We start from the raw sequence: 22,177 nt of genomic DNA, 5'->3' as shown, positions 1-22,177 counted from the left end.
TCTGTACAAGCAGTAGCTGCAGTCGGCACATTTGAGGATTTCGCTTTTCTCTGACCAGGATCTGCCAAAGTCTGCAGCCCAACACGGAAATCCTGCTAGCACAGAAGAACAGCCAGAAGAGAGAGAGACTATCTGATTTGGGGTGTATCTTGTGCTGCAAATCCCTTCCCTGCATACACACAGAACTGAGAGTTTATCCCCTCAACTGATCCAAGCCCCTTCTAGATTTGCCCAAGACCAAACTAGACCAGAGCAAGACAAGCCATTAACGTGGACTTCACCTGTGTGGAGTGCCAGAGAATGGCAAAGAGACGCTCCTTGATCTGGTGTACCAACTCCAAACCAGCACTGAAATGCTCTGCTTTCAGAAGCTGAAGGGAAGAGGCCAGGTCCTGGTACTGCAGCAGGGTTTCCTCTGCAATTCAAGGCCAACAAAGTCACACTGCTTCCCACATCTAAGCAGAGACCAAGTCCCTTGGCTCTGATTATGAAGCCAGTCACAGCTACTTCAGTCTTCCCTGCATATACATTCATTCCTCTTTCAGAAGGAGACATGTTGCTCCTTACAGCATCCACCTCCACTGGCAGCCAAACTACTTTAGCAGACCTCCCAGCAATGACATTCTATGATTCTATGACATCAAGAAAGCAAAAATGGGTTGGGAGAACTAAGCGAGACCAGCTGGGTGCTGGTGTGCACGCTATTGCCCCACTACAGAGCTGCCACCCACCGAACCAGACAGCTGGGAATGCTAGTCTCTACTTTAGAGAGGCTGCAGGACTTACCCAAAATGATCTGCAGAGCATTAGTGTGCAGCTCTAGGCTCTCAGTCTGCTGTTCCACAATATCCATGCTCTCAGTGTCCTGGTTATAGTAGCTGTACACACAGGAGTAGGCCAGCACCTGAAGCAGTATAGATCAGGCTGTAAGCACCCCACTTCAACATCAGAGAGGGTAAGAAGAGAGCAGCATCAAACCCTTCCAGACTTCATAGAATCACAGAATGGTTTGGGTTGGAAGAGACCTTAAAGTCCACCCAGTTCCACACACACACACCCCGCCATGGGCAGGGATACCTTCCACTGCATCAGATTGCTCAAAGTCTCAGCCAACCTAGTCTTGAACGTTCATCTCCAGGGAAGGGGCAGCCATCACTCCTCTGGGCAATCTGTGTCTCACCATCCTCACATGAAAACTCTTCCTAATAGCTAACCTAAATCTCCCCTCTTTCAGCTTAAGATCGTTCCTCCTCTTCCCATCCCTGCACTCCCTGATAAATAGCCTCTCCCCAGCTTTCCTGTAGCCCCCTTTAAGTACTGGAAGGCTGCTGCAAGGTCTCACTGAAGCAGGCACAGTGCTTACTACAGCAATAGCCCACAACAAAAGCATCTCAACAAGTGACAAGCTCCTATTATGAATGAATGAATGACCACTAAAGTCCATCTAGGAACCTGTCAGGAAAGAAGACCACCATTTCCCTTTGAAGAAATGGGCCAGAAAAGCCAGCAGCAGTGAGCAACAGTGATATGCACACTGGCAAACACAGGCTACCATCCTGAAAAGAAAAAACACGCTTGGACACCCTTGTTCCACACGCCTCTCTCAAAATCAAGTCTGCCTGCACAAATAAGGTATATATTGCAAAGACAATTCCCACCTCCATACAATATTTCAAGGGATAGAAGACATTGCAGGCCTACGTCCAGTGGTTGCACTGCAAATCCTCCATAAAGTGGTTATCAGGGCATGCAGGAGGTAACTGAGTGCTCCTGAAACACCTATGGCTCATGAAATTAAGAAAGGAAAATCATAACATAGGTAGTCCCTCTTGGTGCTCAACTGCCATACAGCATCAGGAGAGCTTTCAAAAGGTAACCACCACTGGGGCAAACTGGAATGGAGTAAATCCAGTATATAAAAATCCTAAATACAGATCCTTGTGCTGATTTTGTGGTGTCAACTTGAGCTAAGCTCCACATCCTATGACTGGACTGTGAGGAACACTGCAAGACAAAGCCCAAGCTCAGAGTGACAGCAGGGAAAGGCAGACATGAACTCATCCCATGTCCAGAGTCTATTGCTCCCCTCAAGCTTTTTCTGTCTCCCCTTGTCTGGAGCAGAGCAAGGCTGGCATCTCATCCCTTTAAGAAAGGTATAAAACACACCAATAGATTTAGGCCTAAGCCTCAGCAAACCTGTTATCCAGCCTTACCTTCCGCGCCTGCTCAAGTACTTTGCAGGCATCAAGAACAAAGGTCAAAGTCCTGATTTTTGGCATCTCACTGATGGAAGAAACCCTGTTTCTCAGACTCACGGCAAATTCCTGCAATAATGACAAGCGGGGAAAAAAAAGTCAATGTCAAGCTCCACAAGATCGAAGAAATAGTATCATCCTAACAGATAACTGCGAAGCATCCTGAAGTGCCATCCCAGAAGATGCAAGCAGCAGGAGAGCATTTACTGCATCCAACTATGGCATCTCTACTATTCCATTACTTCAGCCTTTTACAGTATCTCAGCTCTAGACAGAGTTCAGTTTCAGTCGCCACTTTTTCCACGTACTGAGCATGTGAACACCACAAGTGAGGTGTTCATTTTCTACAATGGAGTTGGTAGAAGCAAGCAGGCCAAGAACCACCCCTTACGTAAGAGCAAGGGTGAACTGACCAGGCATCCCCACCCCAACCCGGAGCCTGGTTCTCACTTCATGTGAAATAAGCTGAGACATAACAGAAACTGCCCTGCTCACCAGAGCTAAGGTAGAGTCAATATCTGCAAAAGAAGGAGAAGGCCTTACCCTTGCACGGTGGTGAAAGGTGCATCTTTCATTGTAATCCTGAAAACGCTTCTCCTGCCAAGCTGCTTTACTCACCTGAAAAGAAAGGGAGAAGTAACCTGCAGCAATTTTCCTCCAGTACCAGGGCTGCCTGGAAATGGCTCCCACACATACAGTCTGAGACAATGATCTCAATAGTACTGGTAAGCACACCAAGTCAGCCTAGAGAAGAGAAGGCTTCGGGGAATCCTTGTAGTGGCCTTCCAGTACTGAAAGGGGCTACAGGAAAGCTAGGGAGGGGCTCTTTATCAGGGAGGGCAGGGATAGATTGAGTGGGAACAGTTTTAAGCCAGATGAGGGAAGATTTAGGTTAGCTATTAAGAAGAAATGTTTTCCTGTGAGGGTAGCGAGGCACTGGCACAGGTTGCCCAGAGAAGTTGTGGCTGCCCCATCCCTGGAGGTGTTCAAGGCCAGACTGGATGAGGCTTTGAGCAGCCAGACGCAGTGGAATGTGTCCCTGCCCATGGAAGGGGGTTGGAAATGGATGAGCTTTAAGGTCCCTTACAACCCAAACCATTCTGTGATTCTATGATTCTATAAGTCCAGAGTAAAGGCACAAGGGGAGCTCCTCACCCTCTCCAGGCACATCTGAACACATGCATGAACCACTGGGATACAGCAAACCACTCACCATAGCAGAACAGTTGTAATAATCCTTGTGAGTCGGCCTCCAGGGCTTGAGGCAACGCCAGCAGAAGCCGTGATTACACTTCGCACACGTCATGCTGCATGGTAAAAGAACAATGGGAATCACTCAGTCCCAACAGCCACTTGCAGACAGCTCCTCCTAGTGGTCCCCTACATCACAGGGCTGCAGTGTGCCAAACCAGCCACTCCCATTTACTCAGGGCTAAGCACTTCCCCGTACGTATTTTTTAAGGGCTTTGCTGGAAGCTTAAAACCAGTCATTGCGTCTCCAAAAATGAGATGGGTAAACTGGCAGCACGACCTCACAGTACCAACTTACCAAGTAGCTGAAATGTGAACTAAGCATTCCACAGTTTGAAGCAAGATCCGCATGAGCCCCTTACCTCTTCCCTCGGTAATCCAGTGCTCCACAGTGCAGAAAGGCACTGCACAGCCCCAGGGCCACACACAGCAAGTGGAGACAAACCACAGCTGGGCACCAAGGGCTGTGCCAGTGCAAGAAAGAAACAAACACCAACACTTAAGCTCTAGCTCAAAGCTGGAGGTAACTCCCCTACCACGGAAAAAAGCTGCCAGAGATGCAAGCCAATTCAGAACAGGCAGTTAAAATTGCTTGAAGTTACAGGAATAGGTGACCATGAAAGAACAAATGGTGCTGAGATATCCATGCCACTAACTCACACCTCTGTAGGTCTATAGCAGATTCTGAGAGCAGAATAAGAAGGTGCTGCAAAATTAGTTTCAGATCTACTACAGAGCTATCAATGGATTTAACTCCGAACATCAGGGAGCATCTTGCTTTTCCTACTAATTGAAAGCAAACGCTCACTCTTCTAAAACTATAAATTGCGATAACTCTTACTCCACAGGCAAAACAAAAAAAGCATAATGGACCCAACCATATGTCTTTGCCCTTTCCAGTCTCCAGTAGCAAACAAAAATGGATACTCACTGCAGGCACCCCTCATTTTTCTCTATCTGCGCCTGGCAGCTCGGGCAGTGCTTTGAAATGAGCTTGGCCAGATGTTTGCTTTGGGCTTCACTCGTCATTCCCTCATAGTACCCATCATCATCCACCCATTGAGACATGTGGCTGCAGCTGGCAGGATAATGGGCCTGAAAGAGAGAGAGTCAACCACGCAGAAGCAGAATCATGTACACCAAACCCAAGCCAGTGATGCAGCTTAGCCTCACCTCTGGGAAGCTGCAGTTGAAGCAGGATATCCATGAGCACTTGGAACAGGCTGCCCCGTAACCAAGGCCATCCTTAAGGAGGATCTGATCACAGCCCTGAGGGTTGGTACACCATGTCAGGTTGGAGCAACACTCAACGTAGCCTCTGAGGAGGGCTTTTTCATACTGCAATAAGAAGCCAGGAAGGAGATTTAAGGCAGAGAAGCGGCATGTTTAGGTCTTACAGCTGGGGTCTGGTGCTTCTGGGCTCTACAGCTGACTGAATAACTGCTCACAACAAAACGGCACTAAGTTAGTTTACTCTTTCATTTGCTTCACGTCAGTTCCTCACCCTTCATGTTTTATCTGGAGGCTGTTTCATACATAATCACAGAATAGCTGAGGTTGGGAGGCACTTCTGGAGATAAAACATTGTCCAAGCTCTCCAGTTCAAAGCAGGGTTGCTCAGGATTATGTCCAGTTGGGGTCTGAGTATATCTAAGGATAGAGACTACAAGCCTCTCTACCCAATCTAAGTCTGTTCCTAAGTCCCATTACCCTTACTGTTAAAAAAAGAAAGTTCTCTTATGTTTAGATGGAAATCCTTGCACTTTAAAATTAGTGTCCACTGCCTCTTATCCTTTCACTGGATATCATAAAGAAGAACCTGTCTTCTTAACCCCAGCTGTGTATTTACACATTGGTAAAATCCATCCCTCCACCTTCTCTTCTCCAGGCTAAAACAACCCTCTGCATGATGCTCAGCAAAAAATCCCTGGAGGCAGAATGGAAGACTACCTCTGAAGAACAGACTTTCAAGGAACTTGAGGGAAACAAGGTCAAGAGAAAATGTCTTTCAGAACCATGACAGGGCTTATGTTTTGTAAAAACATGAGCATGAGATGTTTAAACTCAATTATTATTGTATTAGCAGGAGCACAGCCAGCAGGGAAAGGAAGGGATTGGCACTGATGACACAACTGGATACCGGGAACAGTTTGGGTTTCCAAGTACAAGACAGACACTAAGAGACCAGAGCAAATGTCATCCATGGGCCACTGAGAGTCAGCGGCTGGAGCACAGCATGTATGAGGGGAGGTTGAGAGAGCTGAGTTTGCTCAGTGTGGAGAGAATGTAGCAGAGGGGGACTTCACCACTGCCTAGAGCTACCTAGAAATAACATGAAGAGAAGACTGAACCTGAAGCAGTATGATTTACCTTCAGTGTTAGATCACTGCACAATAATCTCACTATTTCAACTGCAGGGCTGGATCAGAGATTTCCACAGATTACTGCAACCCATATTATTCTATGATTGTATATGTAATTCTGCACGAGGCACTAACACTCCAGCCACACCACTTACTGAGCAAAAAGGGAAACAGATAACACTTCAGTCAGAGCATCAGAGCAACTTGCTACAACTGGCTGCAGTTTATGTTGGCCTGCAATAACATATTTTTTTATAAAACAGCCACAGCAACAGGATATTAAATTCTGCTCTCTCAGATAGGTGTGACTGCAGTATTTGCAAAGCCAGTAAGAACTAACTGCCCAGATCGATGCACTAACTCTCCAAGCACTTATAGAAAACAAGATACATCAAAGGAAATGCTTTTCTGTAGCCTTGACAGTTTGCAAGCTGAAAGAAAAATTATAGGATAGAGCACTCTTTATGACTACTGTTCATTTCTCCTTATGACTGTTTACACGGGATCATTATGACAGTAACAAGCTGGGAAAGGAAGAAACTATTTTTGGAGAAGGAAGTGCTGGTGGAGACCTTTCAAACAACAGAGCAGTTGAGAACAGAACAGACACTTGTTCTATCCGGCAATTAACAGTCTGCCATGCGACAGCCACAGCTCTCCAATTAGGTGAGGAGGAAATTCAACTTTAAGTAATAACTAAAAGCTGAAAGAATAGGGAGCAAACTAGCTTCTGCCTCAGAACAAGCCACTCCTACTGCCCCTGCTGACTGAGGACTAAGGCAAGTAGAGTGCAGGAAGCCTGGCTTAAAGAAATCAGTAGAACTCACAAAGACTTAATTAGACTGAAGATAAAGTATGATGTGTCATCTTCACAAAAGCCTGAGGTGCTCAAACCCAGAGACTGATGGAAGAGAAAGGACATCGGGGTCATTGGTGTAGTGATAAAATGAAATTGCTCAAATGTTCTCTTCATTTACCCTAGATTTTACAATTGCTTCCAGCACACCAACAAAGGATACTTGTCATGAGCTGCTACCATAGCTCTCAGCTAGCTGGTCCTCAACTAAGTATGCACCTGAAATGCTGTTTGCTGGAGATAAGTTTAGATGTCACGTTATGCCATGATATTGACCATAATCAAAGACAACAGATACCACTGGGCAGAAATCTGGTCTGTCTCAATTATGCAATCAGTCTTAGGAAAGCGAAAAGCAGCAGCAAGATTATCTGCTAGTGCTGATCAAAGTGAAACAGAGCTTGGACACCCAGTAACCACCTCTCCTACCTCACCTTGGCTATAATCTCCTCAGAGGAAACGATGGAACAAATGAAAGCCGCAGTTGGCTGTGCACGGCATTCAGATATGGGGCAGGTGCAGTTGACAATCATGTTCTGTTCAATGCGAGTCGTGAGATACTCACTCCAACAGGGCTGTGAAGGCAGAAGAGAAGAGATCAGAGCTAAACTACCTGGATCATGAAACCCAGGAAGCCCAGTCCACCCAGCAGCAGGTGCACTAAACCACCACAAACTGTCGATAAGTGGGATCAGAGTAATCAGGAGCTGAAGGATCACAACAAACAAAGGAGCTGAGCAAAGAGAATGTACGAGCTCTGTGAAAATCACCTCGTAACAGCTTCAGATAAAGAACAGCTGCTCCAACTAGGAAGAAGCAATTCCCTACCAAGTTACAGGTGTCAACGATCGCAGGACCTTCACCTTGCAGCAGTAGTGCATGCAGCAGAGAGTGGGTGGCTTCTCAGTGGGACACAGCTGGTTCACGCAGACTGGGCAGTGGGTTCCTGGACTCGGGGGAGGCTGGGAATCCTGTACTTGCAGTCCCGAGGAGATGAGCAGGGTTTCACAGTTCTCCATGTAGCATTGGATCAGGAAATCCACATTCCACCTGCAGTGCATGAGGAGGTGCCGAGCAACATCGTTTGGGACGCTCAGAGTATCCTGGACCTGCCGTACCGTCTGGTTCATGAGCAGCTTCGCCTCCTCTGGACTAAGTGTGTGCCCCATTGGCACCTGCAGCATTGCCATGAGAAACTCCTCCGACCTGCCTATGCCAGGATTCAACCTGACATGGAGAAAGATGTCATGTCCATACACAGCAGAGATGCACATCCCTCCACACCTGGTGACATGCATCCCTACCGATACAGGCAGTCTACGCTGTCCTCATCCGGAGTTGCCTCTGGTAGCCTGCTCTGAAAAACCATCTGTGCCTGGCCCCCAACAGGTGGTGTGGGTTCGGCAGAGACATATTCCAAAACGTGAGGCCTCTCCTCCTGGCGCTGGAGGTAGCCCTGGTTCAGCAGGTGCAGGATGCAGGACAGCACATCCACGCTGTGGCAGCAGAAGCTCAGGAACCGCAGCCCTGGCCCCAGCTCACCCTTCTGACAGGCGTCGATCACCTATAAAGGAGCAAAGGAGCCCCACGCTGCAGTGCGGCGCAGCACCCGAGCAGCCCCTCGTTGCCCCTCAAGCCCTCCATACCCTGAACACCAGGTTGTCAATGTGCAGCTGCTTCTCCACCTTCAGGATGCGGGTGATGAGGCAGCAGAGGATGTTCCTCTTCCTCTCCAGGGCACTGGCCTCAGCCCTCTCCACCCGCAGGTACCTCTGCCGGGGCAGCAGCCTCAGGTGGCGGCCAGAGGCACGGGCCAGGGCTGCCTGGTTCAGCCGCAGCACACCTGGAGCTACACCCGGCCCAGGGTCAGCCAAGCCCGGAGCTGGGTCCTGAAGGAGCCCCCGGACACGTGTGGCTGTTGGACCCAACCCTGGGCCTCCCGCTGCCACCTTCACGGAGCTCTGCCCCATACCTCTCCACCACACATGGCCCCAAGCAACAGTCACATGCACGGTCCCTGGCCCCGAGCCCTAACCCCACACACAGTCCAGAGACCCCGACACCCACAATGACCCATGTCCCATGCCCAGCCCCATGCCCAGCCTCAATCCAAGCCCCACACAAACCCAAGACCCCACCACCCATGCTGACCCACAACCCGTGCCTGGCCCCAGCCCCACACATGGACCCAGACCCCGAGCACCCACAGACTCGCCCCAGCCCACCTGCCTCCCCTAGAAGCTCACGCGCCCAAACCCCGCAGCCACTCGGGGCTCAGCCCAGCGCTTCCCTGGGTGCCCCAACCCCACGCTCACCTCCCGGCGCACAGCTCTGCAGCAGGACACCCTCGCTGTGGGTCAGCGGCGCCAGCGCATGGTGTACCAGATCAGCTGGGAGCCCTGTAGCCTGCAGCAGGGCCTCCACGGCCACCTCCTGCAGAGCAGCACAGGAGGGAATGGCCAGCCGAGACACCCCCAGCCGCAGGCCCGGCTGAACAAGGTGCGCCGTGCCCCAGCCACTGCCAGAAACCCCGCCAAAAGGGAGGACACAGTTGTGCTGCGCTCCAGCATCCACCACCTCCCTCACCCACCACGGCCCTGCTCCTACCTGGGTGCTGTTGAAGCACAGCAGGATGTACATCTGCAGCGTGGACACGTGCAGGATGCAGTCTCCGAACTGCAGTTCTGCGTGGCCCAGCCATGTCCACTGCAACCGCCGGGGCTTTGTGCACTCCCAGCCCAGCTGGCGCTGCCCTGCCAGAGATGGTGTCAGCACACGGGATGGGGCCAGCCCTGCTCACCACTCCCAGCTCTCCCCTGAGCTCTCCCGCTGCTTCTGGATGAGCTGCTGCGGAGAGACCGGGTCTGGTGAGACCCCCCACCCCCACTGTCATGACACTCACTGTGCCTGCAGAAGTTGGCAAACTCATCCAGGGGGGAGGTCAGGGCGTCCGGGAAAAACCTCCCAGGTTCATCCATGTAGCAGAACGGGGAAACGGGCCAACAGCGTGGGGACAAGGCCAGCACCTTCACCTCTGGCATATCCGCCAACGAGGCCGACCCCAGTGCCTGAGCACACGGACACGAGAGCAGCTCAGGACAGGCCCTAGAATCCCTGTGAGGAGCATGGGCAACCACCAGCTTCCCCACTCCACCAGCACGCTCACCTTGTCCAGGCCTGTGTCCAGCTCCAGCAGTCGCCTGTCCTGCTCCTGCAGCTGGAAGAGGTAGAACTGCTGCTGGAGCTCCTCTGACTCGGCCAAGTTGCTCAGCATCTCTTGGGGGAAGCGGCTGGGAAAGCACAGCCCAATCTGCTCCATGACAGCTCCTTCCAGCCAAGACGAGCCCTGTGCCAGGAGCCGGTCCCCCAGGTAGTGCCTGCACAGCCATCAGCGTCTGGTCAGGGACTGGCCCAAGCCCCGTGGCCACCCACCAGGAGACAGACACGGACACAGCACTCACCTCACCTCAAGGTGCACAGGCCTGGCAGTCCCCACGTCCCCTCCTTGTCGTCAGCAGAGAATTGCCTCCGCAGACTAGGAGCACCACGGGCCCCACCAGCCTTTCCCTCCACACGCCAGAGCTCAGAACACCCCTGCCACCAGCCCCGGCTCAGCCCTGGCTCAGCCCCAGCCTCAGTGCCGCCTGCGTCTCCCCCACTGCACCGCACACACTGCACTGCACCTCCAGGCCCGCAGAGACCCGGCACCCCTCACCGGTAGAAGTGCTCGAAGGTGTGGGTGAGCTCCAGCCCACTGAAGATGACGAAGGGCTCCAGGATCTGCTGCAGCCGCCGTGGCGGCCCTGCGCTGCCCACAGCCTTGTGGAGCTCCTGGATCTGCCCATCGAGGTAGCGGGCAAACTGCTCACTCACCTGCAGAGGGACAGGGCTAGCTGTGAGGGGGTCCCCGGCTTGGCTGCAGGGCCCAGATAGGGAATGGGCCTGGCGGGAGCAGCTGGAAAACCTTGGGGCTCTCGGGCAGGGGATGAGGCTGCCTAGGCACCAGCATCAGGCTAGAGCGCGTCTGGGCTGCGGCCACACTGTGACAAGCACTGTGCACCTGCAGCTGGGCACCGGTGTCCAGGGCCGCTACAGGGCACGGCTCCCTGGCTCAGTGTGGGCCAGGACATGGCTCACCCGGACCTTGCCCCATGGCTGTGGGCCAGGGAAGCCTCTCCAGCCTGTGCCTGGGGCCAGTGTCACTCTCCATTGACTCACGTGCAGGGTGGTGAGGAAGGGGAGCTGCAGCAGAGCCCCCGCGAAGCCCTGGCCCAGCGCCAGCACAAAAGCAGCCCGTTGCCCAAAAAGCTCCTCCGTGGCGCCACGCAGGCGCTGGTAGAGCTCACAGTATCGCTCCACAAGGTCTGGTGCCCGCCCTGCCACCTCCAGGAACCGCTGCACCTGTGGGGGACAGTATTACAGGTGAGCCCTGCAGTGGGATACACTCCGGTATATTTAATCATAGACTGGTTTGGACTGGAAGGGACCTTAAAACCCATCCAGTTCCAACCCCCTGCCAGGGGCAGGTACACCTCTCACTGGATCAGGTTCCTCACAGCCTCATCCAACCTGGCCTTGAACACTTCCAGGGATGGGGCAGCCACCACTTCTCTGGAAGACTTATGCCAGTGCCTCACCACCCTCATAGGGAAACATTTCTTCCTAAGATATGATATAAACCTCCTCCCTTTCAGCTTAAAAACATCTGCAGCCCCAGCCTTGCTCTGCCAACACCAACTGCTGGGTCCTGGTCAGAGAACAGACAGAGGCCTTGGTGCTGCCGTGGGCTACCAAGAGCTTGCGCTGCCCTGAGGCCTGGGCAGGGGCTCTGGGGCAGGACAGGAGCACAGCAGCAACAGCAGCAGTGGCCCAGCAGGAAATAAGTACCCAACACTCTACCTGCCTCCCGGCCTGCAGCCTGGCTCCAAGCACAGGCACACACCTGAGCCCTGCCACCTGGCCCCAAAGCCCTCCTGGCCCCACAGAGCCCAGGTACAGCCCTGTGCCCTCCCCACACTCCCAGGTCCCGCTCCCCCCTCCACCCACCCAGTGTGGGGCCCCACACACCCTCTCCAGCCCCCACGGCTGCCCCCAAGCCCTACCTGCTGCTGCACCACACCACGCCAGCACTGCGAGATGCCCCGCAAGCTGCTCGCCTTCTCCACTGACGCCTTTGCAGCCTTGGCCGGCACCTCCTTGTTCTTCCCCTCCTTCTCACCTGCCAAAGGACAGCCCTGGGCTCAGCGTGGCTCCATGGGCAGGCTCCGCATGCTGAGTGCCAGTAGCCTCCCCCTCTCCCTGGAGGGCTCACAGCAGCAGAGATGCCAGGGAGGCACAGCCACCGCAGGGGCACAGAGCCTGCCTTGCCTCGAGAGCCTCCTGTGCCGCAGGGCCCTCCCCAGAGCTCCCAGCGGATCCCTAGGGCCACAGCCTGGTGCTCTGGCCCACTGCCCTCCCAACCCCATGGCAAGGCAGCCCCTCGCTCACCGGCCCCTCTCGCCTCCTCCATCTCGGGGACGCTGGGGTCCATGTGCACCAGGAGCTGGGTCAGGCGCCGCACACGGGAACCAAAGACGGCACTGTGGCTCACCATGTGGCCGGGTGGCTCCACGCTCCCCAGGTACTCGCTCAGCAGCCAGGTCAGGGGGCTCACACCAAGGGCATCTGCGAGGCCAAGGAGACTCAGAGTGGGGTGCCTCAGCCTGCGGCACAGAACCAATGGGCCTGGGAGAGCGCGCAGTACCTGGACTGGTGATGCTCTGCACCAAGGGGTTCACCAGAGCCTCCCAGCACGTCCTGCCCAAGGCCCGCGCTGCCTCCTCGTCAGGAAGGAAGCTGTCGGCGAAGACCTGCTCGTGCCGCAGCGCCCGGTTCAGCCTGCAACAGCAACCGGGCAGTGCACAGTGCAGCCGGGCTCCTGCCAACAGCCAGGTGACTCCACTGGGAAGAGCGCAGCGGGCGGTCCCCGCCCTGCCCCTTGCCACGCACGGTGGCTCAGCAGCCCCACTCACCCCCAGCAGCCAGGGCCCCTCGCTGCCTCCAGGCCCTGCTCACTCTGGGTCTTGGGGCTCCCACCAAACTGGGGTAGGACACACCAGCCTCTGCGGAGGCGTCGTATCCCCAGGCCCTCAGACATCAGGGATGCAACGGTGCAGCCAGGACACAACTCACCTGTCAAAGAGCTGCAGTAGTCGCCTCCGATCCCGGCAGATCTCCTGGCACCAGGCATGAGCCCGAGCAGTGCAGGAGAGGAACGTTCGCCGGCACAGCTGCTCCTTGAAGATGGGCCAGAAAGTGGGCTTGGGACCCAGCACCTCGATGCCACGCACACGTGTGTCGATGCCGCCCTACGGGAGAGTGTGACCCTCAGCGCCTCAGGCACGATCCCAACACCCCTCACTGCCAGCCCTGCTCCCCTACCTGCTGGCACCGCTTCACTCGGATCTGGATGACGGGCCAGAAGCGGGTCATGTTCTCCAGCAGGATCACTCTGCTGTCTGAGGGCAGGACGGTCACCTGCAGGCAGACAGCGAACTCTCAGCACACCACACAGTGAGCACAGACACCCAGCTTCTTCCCTGGCCACCCCCATTAAAGCCACGGCCCCTGTGCCCCCCACAGTCCCTAAGCAGCCACAGGGCAACCCTGCCAGGGCCTCACTCCTGGCTCACAGCCCCAGCACCCCAGCCCGATGCAGACTGGGCTGCAGTGCTGCCCACGCCTAAGTCTCCATTCCCACCTTCCTCAGGGCACCTCCTGGGGCCCCACACCAGTGCAAGACCTTCTCAGGGCACAGCAAGCACCAGCCCAGCACTCCCGAGGGCCTCGTGGCCTAAGCAGCCTGTGTTGGACTCACTGCGTTGAGCTCCGTTCTGATGGTGGCCGGGCTGTCCCCCCCCAACACCACGACGCGGGCTGGCATGTAGCTGGAGTCCTCACTGGCCACCAGCATGCTCATCTCCCTGCAGCGCAGCAAAGTCTGTGCTACCCAGCAGTCCCTGCCCCGGCCCCTGTCAGCCCCACGCGCTGCTGCCCACGTCCAGCAACCCCCAGGACGCGGACCACAGGGGAAGGGCTCACATTGACCCCAAAGCTCCTCCTCCCCACACGGCCGCTGGCCCCAAGGCCCCCCCCAGCCCTCCTGGCACAGCCCCACCTGACCACCACACCACGCTGCATGTGGACAGTGATGAAGTGGGAGCCGGTGCTGCCGTTCGACTCCCAGTAGGTCTTCGGGTTCCTGTCTGTGAGCTTGCTGGCCCGGTGCGGGTTGGAGGAGACCTGCACCTTCTCCCAACACTTGTCCTCCTTCACCTCCACGCTGGAGCCTGTGGGCAGAGCACATGGAGCCTCCAGCAGCCTGGCCACCCACATGCCAGGCACAGGGCTCCAGCTCCCGCTCCCTGCACTCACCTCGGCACAGGCTGCGCAGAAAGACATCAAAGAAGGGGATGCTGATGGGCCGGTGGCTCCGGCGATGCTCCTCGATCTGCCCCAGGACCAGCTACGGGACGGGGTGAGGCTCTGACCACGGTTCCCCAGACCTTTTCCCCTCGCCCACTGCAGGGCTGCGGTGGGCAGAGAGCAGAGGCTGCCCCTCACTGCTGGGGCAGCCGCACGGCCCCAACAGCCAGAGCCCCAGCGCGCATTCCCAGGCCCACCTGGATGCAGCCGGCCAAGATGCCTGTCGTCAGCTTCTTGTGGAGGCTGGCAAACTTCTCACAGTCAGTCACCAGGTCGAGCAAGGCTGGTGCCAGTGATGGGGCCGTGCTGTGCTTCTCCAGGGTTTTGGACAGAGCCTCGCAGGCACCCACACGGCACATCCCCACCGCACAGTCCTTGCTGCTAGTGCCCAGGCGGTGTAGGAAGCCAACCACCTCCTGCACCACCTGCAGAGCAGCAGCCGTCAGCGGCCAGGCCAGTGCTGGGAACCCACCAGCAGCGCAGCGCGGCCGCATTCCATCCCCTCCACAAAAGCACCACAGCAGTGTCCACAAGAGCCTGGCTAGGCACAATGCAGGGTGCGCCAGCCACAATGCTCACTCCCCACCTCTCCCGGCACGCTGGGCTGCTACAGGCAGGGATCCTGCTTCCCCAGCCCCAGGCCCAGATGATGCATGGCACAGCCAGCAAAGCTGCCTCTGCCCACCAGGACTACTGGGGTCCCCTCACCTCCCGGTCGCTGCTGTGGGCGCTCAAGGAGGACAAACAGGGCTCCACACACTCGTGCCAGGGCAGCACGTCCTCCTGGTAACTGTCCAGGAACTTGTTCAGGATCCTGAGGAACAGAGTGGGCCCACTCAGACCAGGGCACACAGACAGCGGTGCCAGAGGCACGTGCTGCTCTGTCCCCACATGGCCCAGGACACCCCAGTCAGCATCCACATAGGTGCCCCTGGGAAACAACCATCCCACCAGGACTCACCCAGAGGCCCCAGTCCCCACCAAATCCCCCCAGACGCACCTGAGGATGCTCAGGCTCATGGCCTTCTCCGCCCCCAGCAGCTCCAAGCTGCGCAGCAGCAGCCGGAAACACTTCTGGTCCTGCAGCAGACAGGCCGCCTCGCCAGAAGGGACTGGGCCTTCTCCACAGAGCTGCCGCTCCAGGGCCACCACCATGTCTTTGGACAAGGTGTCATCCTCCAGACTGCCCAGAAGCACCTGCAGTTCCCTCAGATCCAGCGGGGCCTCTCTGCCTGCCATGACAAGGACAGTACAGTGCCAGTGGCACCAGCGGAGTGCTCTGCCCTGGCAGGTGAGGTGGCTCTGCCTGCAGCATCCGTGGGGCTGTGGCACAAAGCAGGGGAACGGGCAGCACGCTACCTGCCATCTCCGGGCCCAGGGGCAGTTGGTGCTCCGTGAGGCGGTTCATTGCGCTGAGGGCCAGCATTGCATGAGCACAGCTGGTGATCTGCCCGTTGCCCCAGCAGCTCTGCAGCACCGCGGGGAGATCGCAGCTCACCAGCTGCTCCGCCAGGCCCCGGTGGCCGTCAATCAGCATGTTCACCACCAGCAAGCCATTCCGCACGCCCGAGGAGCCCCTGCAGGAACAGAGCGATACAGGCACCTTCTTCCCACAAGCACGGAGCCTCCCCTGCACCCACCTGCCTGCCTTGCCCGGACCCTCCCTCTCAGGGGGTCCCCCCACCCCAGCCGCTGTCCTCACTCCGCCCTTACCCTGGCACCCTCTGCATGGTGCTCATGGCAGCAGGGATGGCACTCAGCAGACTTGCCGAGCCCTCACTGGAGGCAGAGCCGATGCTAGCAAAGATCTCCCGCATCATCTGCGCGTCTCCGTGGCTCAGGGGCAAGCCCTTCCCACTGGCACCTCCTGGCTCACTGGACACAGCTCCCACCAGCACCCTGAGGGCCTGCAAGGTCAACAGCAGTCAGGAAGGCAGCGGGAATTCTGCCACACCAGGGCAAGCTGGGCCTTGGCCGCCCACCAGCAGCACCCCCTCTGCCACACCCACCGCCAGGCCAGCCTGCTGCACCAGGGCAGAGGCAGCGTGCTGCTGCATGCAGGCCAGCACAGCCCGCACACCGCCCTCTGTGGCAAACGACACGCGCCAGTTACGCTTCGCCAGGAGCACGGCCAGCAGCCGCAGCGTCACCACCACCAGTGCCTTCTCTGACACCTCCGTGCTCAGCAGCTCCACTGTCATCTTCACCAGCTTCTCCCTGCATGGGAAAGGAGATGCCTCAGGAGGAGCCCCCTGGCACACCCAGGGCTCTGCCAGCCACCTTCTCCCTGCCCACACGGCTCCACCACACCTCAGTCAGCCCCAGCAATGAGACTGCCTGCGACACAGGGACAAAAGATCCACCTCTCTTCTTGCTGAGCAAGCAAGCACAGATCAGCCTTAACACTTCCACTGCCACCTCCCTCACTCCCACCTCCAGCACTGTCTCCCACCCCACCGACACGGCCCTCCCCAGAAAGCAAGAGGGGTGGGTGTGCAGCACCCCACGGCTCACCCAACACTCCTGGTCCCCAGTCTGCCCTGGCTTTTGCCAAATTGCTGCTCGGACTCAGGCTCCTCCTCCAGGACCTTCAAGATATGCTTGAGGCCAGCCAAGCGCAGTCCCAGCTCTGAGCTGCTGCTCTGGATCACGTCCACCACGGCTGCAATCTTGGCCAGTGAGCCCCTCTCACTCAGTCCGGTAGAGATGCCCAATGCTGGTGGCAGGGAAGCAGGGACACGGGCATCAGGGCAGCAGTGACATTCCCAGCAGCTCCCAGGGTGCCAAGCACCCACAGACCCAGCACCCACAGGCAACCTCCAGGTGCCTCATTTTCCATGCCCTGCCCAGAGCCTCCCTCCATCGAGGCAACCGAGTCATCTCCAGTACCAAGTCTTGCCCCAGCACAGAGCAGGCGATTACCTTTCATCTGCTCCTCCGTCACCTCTGGGAAGAACAGCCCTTCCCTCTCAAGGAGCTCGCTGAACAGCTGGGAATCTGACTTCAACACCTCAGCAGGGGCTTGGGGTAGCACTGTGGCTGTGGAAAGGTCCTCCTTGGCTGCCTTGGCCGGCACAACTTCAGGGCCAGTGCTCCTACAGCCGGCACCCTCCAAGGACACTGTGGTGCTCCCCGAGCCATCCTGCTCGGTCCCACAGTGGGGGAAGTATTTGATGTAGATGTGGGAGCTCTGCAGGTCACGCTGAACACTGCCCTGGCACCGCTTCTCCAAGACCTGCAGCACCTTCTGGGCCAACTTTGTGGGGACGGACAGCTGGATCAGGGCTTCTTCATCCACCTCTGACAGCTGGACAGACAGGCTCAAGTTAACCCTCATGGACTCGTCATAGAGCCCATGTCCTTGTGATAGCTGGTGCCAGAACGGACAGAAAGGCTGCCCTGCCAGAGGCCCCCAGGGCCATTCCCCAGTGCCACTCTCCCCTGGCTGTGCCCAACTCAACCACCACCAGCCCAGACGTCCCGCCTCCATTCACTATCCACCCGCAAATGGCAGAATCAACCCACAGACACCTCACCTCCCAAAATCTCACTGGACACAGCCACTCTTCCAGGGCAGTCATGGGAGACTGCATTACCTCTCATCTCTCCTTGTCCCTTTGTTCTGCCCAGCTCCAAGTGTTTTGCCAGTCCAGGCTTTTCCCATCCCCACTCACCCTCCCATTTCTGTCCCATTTCATAACCCAGTCCTTTCCCTAATGTTCTCCCTCACTCCCTCCTTTCTGTTTCCCCACTGCAGTCTCTGGCCCTTACCTGCTCTCCCTGCTCCTGCTGGATGAGACTGATGATCTCTTCCTGCTCCTGTGCTTCCAGCTTCTTCACAAAGAAGAGCAGCTCCCACCATTCGGCACGGCTCAGGTTGCTCGGTTGCTCCCCCAGGCAAGGCAGGGACTCCCCCAGGTAAGGCACGGAGTACAGCCTCCCAAAGGGCTTGCAGAAAAACGGCTGAGCAGCTGCAGGACAGCAGAGCAAGGAAGGACACCGTCAGCTCTGCCAAACCCCAGCCTTTCCTCCACATCCCACATTCCCCAGGGAAAGAGTTCACACAGATTGTCTGGGCAGAAGAGATCCCCACTGTCCCTGCTGCAAGAAAGAGTGACAGCAGGGCAGTGAGAGGGGGAAAATGCGCTGGGAGGAGACCCCAGAAGCTGTGGAGATGGGGATTACCATCTTCACTTGAACCTCTTTGGGCTGTAGAGCAGAAAAAGCACACGCTCAAAATCGGCGCCTCTGGCTCACGGTTCCCTCAACCTCTTCCCACAGTGCCTGGACCAGCCAGGGCAACGCACTTGGATACCCGATACCAGCAGGATCCACAGTGCCAGCACGTGGCTGCAGAAGGGGAAACAGAGTTGGCTCAAGACGCTAGAGAAGTCAATTAATAGGAAGTTAATTCTGCCATGAGATTCTCTCTTTTCCAAACAGCTCCTGCTGGCTAACAGGGTAAATGCTTATAGGCAGAACCAAAATGAGACTGCACAATTTCCACACTCTTTTTACCTAATGCATCCAAAACGAAGAATGGGAGATAAAATCCATCATATAGGTTAGATATTTCCTAGGTAATTTAGAAATAAGAGCTGAATCAACACTTGCTGATACCTGCTAGGCAACAACTTGCAGCAAATGCAAGGTGGGAGACATTTACCACCTCAAAACTCAACAGAAAAGGGCCAAAGTCACTCCAAGAGGCTCAAGTATGCTAAGAGTAACTGCAGGCATGGCTGAGTACCAGCAGTCAATGAACATGAGGTAATTTATCCAACTGTCAAGCTTTAAAGTAGAAAGTGCCTACTTTTTCAATTCAATTTCTATGTAGACTTTGTTTTGACTTAGCCACTTCACAGCGACATGCAGTTAAGATTTTAGTTACAAGACACAGAAGTCATTAAAGAAGATGCATTTTCAACTGACAGTAAGAATATTTTTAAAGTAGATAATTAGTTACTAATCTCACATATATTCTGCCTCTTGCAGCACTTAAATCCAAAATCCATCTTCCCAAAAGATGTCCTACAAGGTCACGGGTGTGATAGAAGAGTTACTTCAACACGTTTCCCAGGCCAGAGTCACATCAGACGCTGATGCGACTGGATTTTTACTTTTTATAGTCTCCCAGTACAAGGGCAACATCAAAGGATTCTAGGAGATTCTCCAGATGTCTTATGAAAACAGCTCATTTAATGCTCATGTTGCCCAAAAGCAAGCAGTATGAAGTTAAACAAATTGTTGGCATGTCAATGCTTTTAAAAACCCACACCACTTAAACAGAGGATGTGAGGGTCCCTAAAGCAACTTCATCTCAAAGAAATTCTACACTCTTATTTTGCCACTTTGTTTCATTAATTCAAACAAATTTTTTGACAGGCGCAGTTTAAATCAAATCTCATGCTTTTTATATCATGGCTCTTATTATAACATGACAGAAGTCTAGGATTCAAAAATACATTGTGCAACCACAAGCCACGTGTTTATTTATTTATACAGTTCTACGCAGTCATACAAACTAAAAGCTCACAATGCTTTGTAAATCCAATCTGGTAGCTGCTATCCATATAAAGTTCACCACTCAAATATATGCCACAGTAGAATCAGAAAGAGATGACACAGCCACATACACGCAGCACATAATCTCACCTGTGTCTAGATTAAAGCTCTCTATCAGACTATATTCTTTTTCTTGAGCAGCAAGATCTTCCCACTTGTCTCCAAAGCCAATAATCTCCAACACGTGCCAATGCACCCAGGAGGTCTGACTTGTTGACTGCCATAAAACCTGTGGGTGAAACAGATCTAGATGATCAGATTTGCTCACTCACTCAATCCTCAAATGACATTTGTGCTCCATTTCCCAAAATGCCTGGAGAGAGCAAACATTGTTCTACCCAAGTAGACACCCACCTAATTCATATACAGACTCAAACACACACATTGTCTAATTTTTAAGAATACTATCTTTATTGACTTGTTCCCCTGGTTGTACCTGGATCTTTGTCAAGAAAAAACAAACCACCAACTTTACCTGCAACCTCTACAGATCTCATCTAGCACAGCAGCAGTGACAGGAGTGCGTACAGTTAACCACGCCCCAACCACAAGTGCCTTGCGAAAATCATACAAAGGAAGAACTAAACCAACATGACCCCCAGGCAGATGCACTGTATATAAAGGGTCTTGAATGAAAGGTAAAGAAAACTATTTTTCCTGCTCCGACTTTCTCTTTTATTGGTTATACTGCTACACCTTGGTCATTCGCCAGCCCTTTCAGACAGGTTTTGGGCTCTTGACAAATATGTCTTAAAGAAGGCAACTGTTTCCTGTGCTTTGTCCAAGCTGCCTCTCAAAATCAAAAGGATTTTTTCATGGCTTCCCATACCGTAATTTTACATTTAGCCTTCTGAGGAGGAGGATTCAGCAACAGTAAGTACAACACATCAATAACTTAAAAAAGCAGCAAAAACCTATGAGTTGCCTGGTTCACTGAATGAGATCTCCTGGAGATACACCAGCGTCACTAGGACTCCATTGTGCTGGACAGCTAAAGAGATAATCATAAAATCATAGAATGGTTTGGGTTGAAAGGGACATTAAAGATCATCCAGTTATAACCCCACTGCCATGGGCAGAGGCACCTTCCACTGGATCAGGTTGCTCAAAGCCTCATCCAACCTGGCCTTGAACACCTCCAGGGATGGGGCAGCCACAACTTCCCTAGGCAAGATGCTGAGAGACTTTAAGAAAGCGCTATATGGAAGGAAATTGAGTTAAACTCTACACACACCAACAATTAGTCTTCAATGAATCCCTGAGCTAGTTACGTAAACTAGTTACGTATCTAACATCATCTCAAAGGAGTCATTAAAAGATACGGCTGAAGGACCAGACACAACAGGGAAACTTTTTCTTTAGGGAGGCAAAGAAATCAACAGAATAAGGAGCAGCAAAGGAAACATGAGAGGAGGTACGAGATAGACTCATGATGGACCGGCCTCAGTCAAAAATGCACATGGATTTGCATTTTGCACACAGAAGACTGACAGCAAGCCTCAAGCAGAATGAGCTGCAAAGGCAGAACGGATCAAAAAAGAAAGGATCAAAATTTTAACAAAGAACCAGGGAGAAGTAATCCTCATAACCTAACCTCACCAATCACTGGCAGATGAGCGTTAGTAAAATGCAAGTGTGATATACAAGATAAGAAAAAGGAAGAGAGATAAAAATCAAATTTCCCTTCAAAGAGAGACTCATAGCAAAAGCCTGAAAAAGAAACTCAAGAGATGTTCCAACAAAGATGATTTTGAGACGTTGATTTTCTGGTATCTCTCTGTAGAAAAAAAAAAATTCCATTGGATGGTTTGACTCACAAGTTTCTCATGTAACTGGAGACACATACAGGGACAGAAACACAAAGAGCAGAGGGAAAACTAACATCCCCCAAAGATCGCATGTGCATTCTCAACTTCCTAGGCAGCGTGGAGGGCAAGGAACACTAATAGTGGCAGAAATTAGGTACTTCCAAATTTAACAGCCAACAAACTTCTTTACCAAATATTCATTACTATTTAGATCTGGTTTTGCCGGTTCTGTGAGTCTCACAGTAGAATGCTATTGAAAATAAGGATGGAGCAATTGCAAGTTCATTCAACTTAATTAAACAGAAAAACAGACAAGAGAAGGAACTCAAGAGACCAAGTGGACAAAGGGAATGGGATTTAACAGTGCACTTCACCTCAACAGTGAAATAAAAACCCTCTGAAATTTATATCACAGGCAACAGGAGAAAAATGTGAAAGGCTCTTGCTGCTTTTTCCAAGCACTCAGCCATATTGAGAGTAAAAGCAAGTAGAAGATCATAAGAAATAGAAAACAGAATTTTGGAAAAACATAGATCTTGGAAATCAAGGAGCATAAGGAAAAAGAAAGAATCAGTAGGAAACTTATTTCCTTTGTAATTTATCTTCACAGACTGA

At 53.7% G+C, this 22,177-nt stretch overlaps 1 protein-coding gene across 3 annotated transcripts in view; it reads right to left on the bottom strand.

Annotated features, from left to right (window-relative positions):
- CUL9 (cullin 9) overlaps positions 1–22,177 on the bottom strand; it is a 40,755-nt gene that overhangs the window by 6,482 nt on the left and 12,096 nt on the right. For all 3 annotated transcript variants that reach the window (XM_054061713.1, XM_054061711.1, XM_054061712.1), the window contains exons 6-41: positions 19,845–19,983; positions 17,961–18,160; positions 17,112–17,496; positions 16,704–16,905; positions 16,199–16,406; positions 15,903–16,096; positions 15,549–15,766; positions 15,190–15,421; positions 14,898–15,003; positions 14,387–14,614; positions 14,139–14,229; positions 13,882–14,053; positions 13,582–13,687; positions 13,146–13,241; positions 12,897–13,072; positions 12,469–12,602; positions 12,213–12,389; positions 11,828–11,943; positions 10,944–11,126; positions 10,441–10,598; positions 9,892–10,102; positions 9,628–9,793; positions 9,333–9,478; positions 9,041–9,158; positions 8,372–8,574; positions 8,030–8,289; positions 7,589–7,952; positions 7,160–7,300; positions 4,680–4,844; positions 4,438–4,601; positions 3,469–3,562; positions 2,799–2,873; positions 2,214–2,324; positions 787–904; positions 282–415; positions 1–92 (exon numbers count right to left, since the gene is read on the bottom strand). In XM_054061713.1, the coding sequence (XP_053917688.1) occupies positions 1–92; positions 282–415; positions 787–904; positions 2,214–2,324; positions 2,799–2,873; positions 3,469–3,562; positions 4,438–4,601; positions 4,680–4,844; positions 7,160–7,300; positions 7,589–7,952; positions 8,030–8,289; positions 8,372–8,574; positions 9,041–9,158; positions 9,333–9,478; positions 9,628–9,793; positions 9,892–10,102; positions 10,441–10,598; positions 10,944–11,126; positions 11,828–11,943; positions 12,213–12,389; positions 12,469–12,602; positions 12,897–13,072; positions 13,146–13,241; positions 13,582–13,687; positions 13,882–14,053; positions 14,139–14,229; positions 14,387–14,614; positions 14,898–15,003; positions 15,190–15,421; positions 15,549–15,766; positions 15,903–16,096; positions 16,199–16,406; positions 16,704–16,905; positions 17,112–17,496; positions 17,961–18,160; positions 19,845–19,983 (6,083 nt within the window). The remainder of the gene's footprint in view (positions 93–281; positions 416–786; positions 905–2,213; positions 2,325–2,798; positions 2,874–3,468; positions 3,563–4,437; positions 4,602–4,679; positions 4,845–7,159; positions 7,301–7,588; positions 7,953–8,029; positions 8,290–8,371; positions 8,575–9,040; positions 9,159–9,332; positions 9,479–9,627; positions 9,794–9,891; positions 10,103–10,440; positions 10,599–10,943; positions 11,127–11,827; positions 11,944–12,212; positions 12,390–12,468; positions 12,603–12,896; positions 13,073–13,145; positions 13,242–13,581; positions 13,688–13,881; positions 14,054–14,138; positions 14,230–14,386; positions 14,615–14,897; positions 15,004–15,189; positions 15,422–15,548; positions 15,767–15,902; positions 16,097–16,198; positions 16,407–16,703; positions 16,906–17,111; positions 17,497–17,960; positions 18,161–19,844; positions 19,984–22,177) is intronic.

Source organism: Cuculus canorus, chromosome 3 (assembly GCF_017976375.1).
Source record: "Cuculus canorus isolate bCucCan1 chromosome 3, bCucCan1.pri, whole genome shotgun sequence".
NCBI classification, from domain to species: Eukaryota; Metazoa; Chordata; class Aves; order Cuculiformes; family Cuculidae; genus Cuculus; species Cuculus canorus.
Note: the sequence above shows the minus strand (reverse complement) of the source record. Positions and strands in the feature narration are given on the sequence as shown.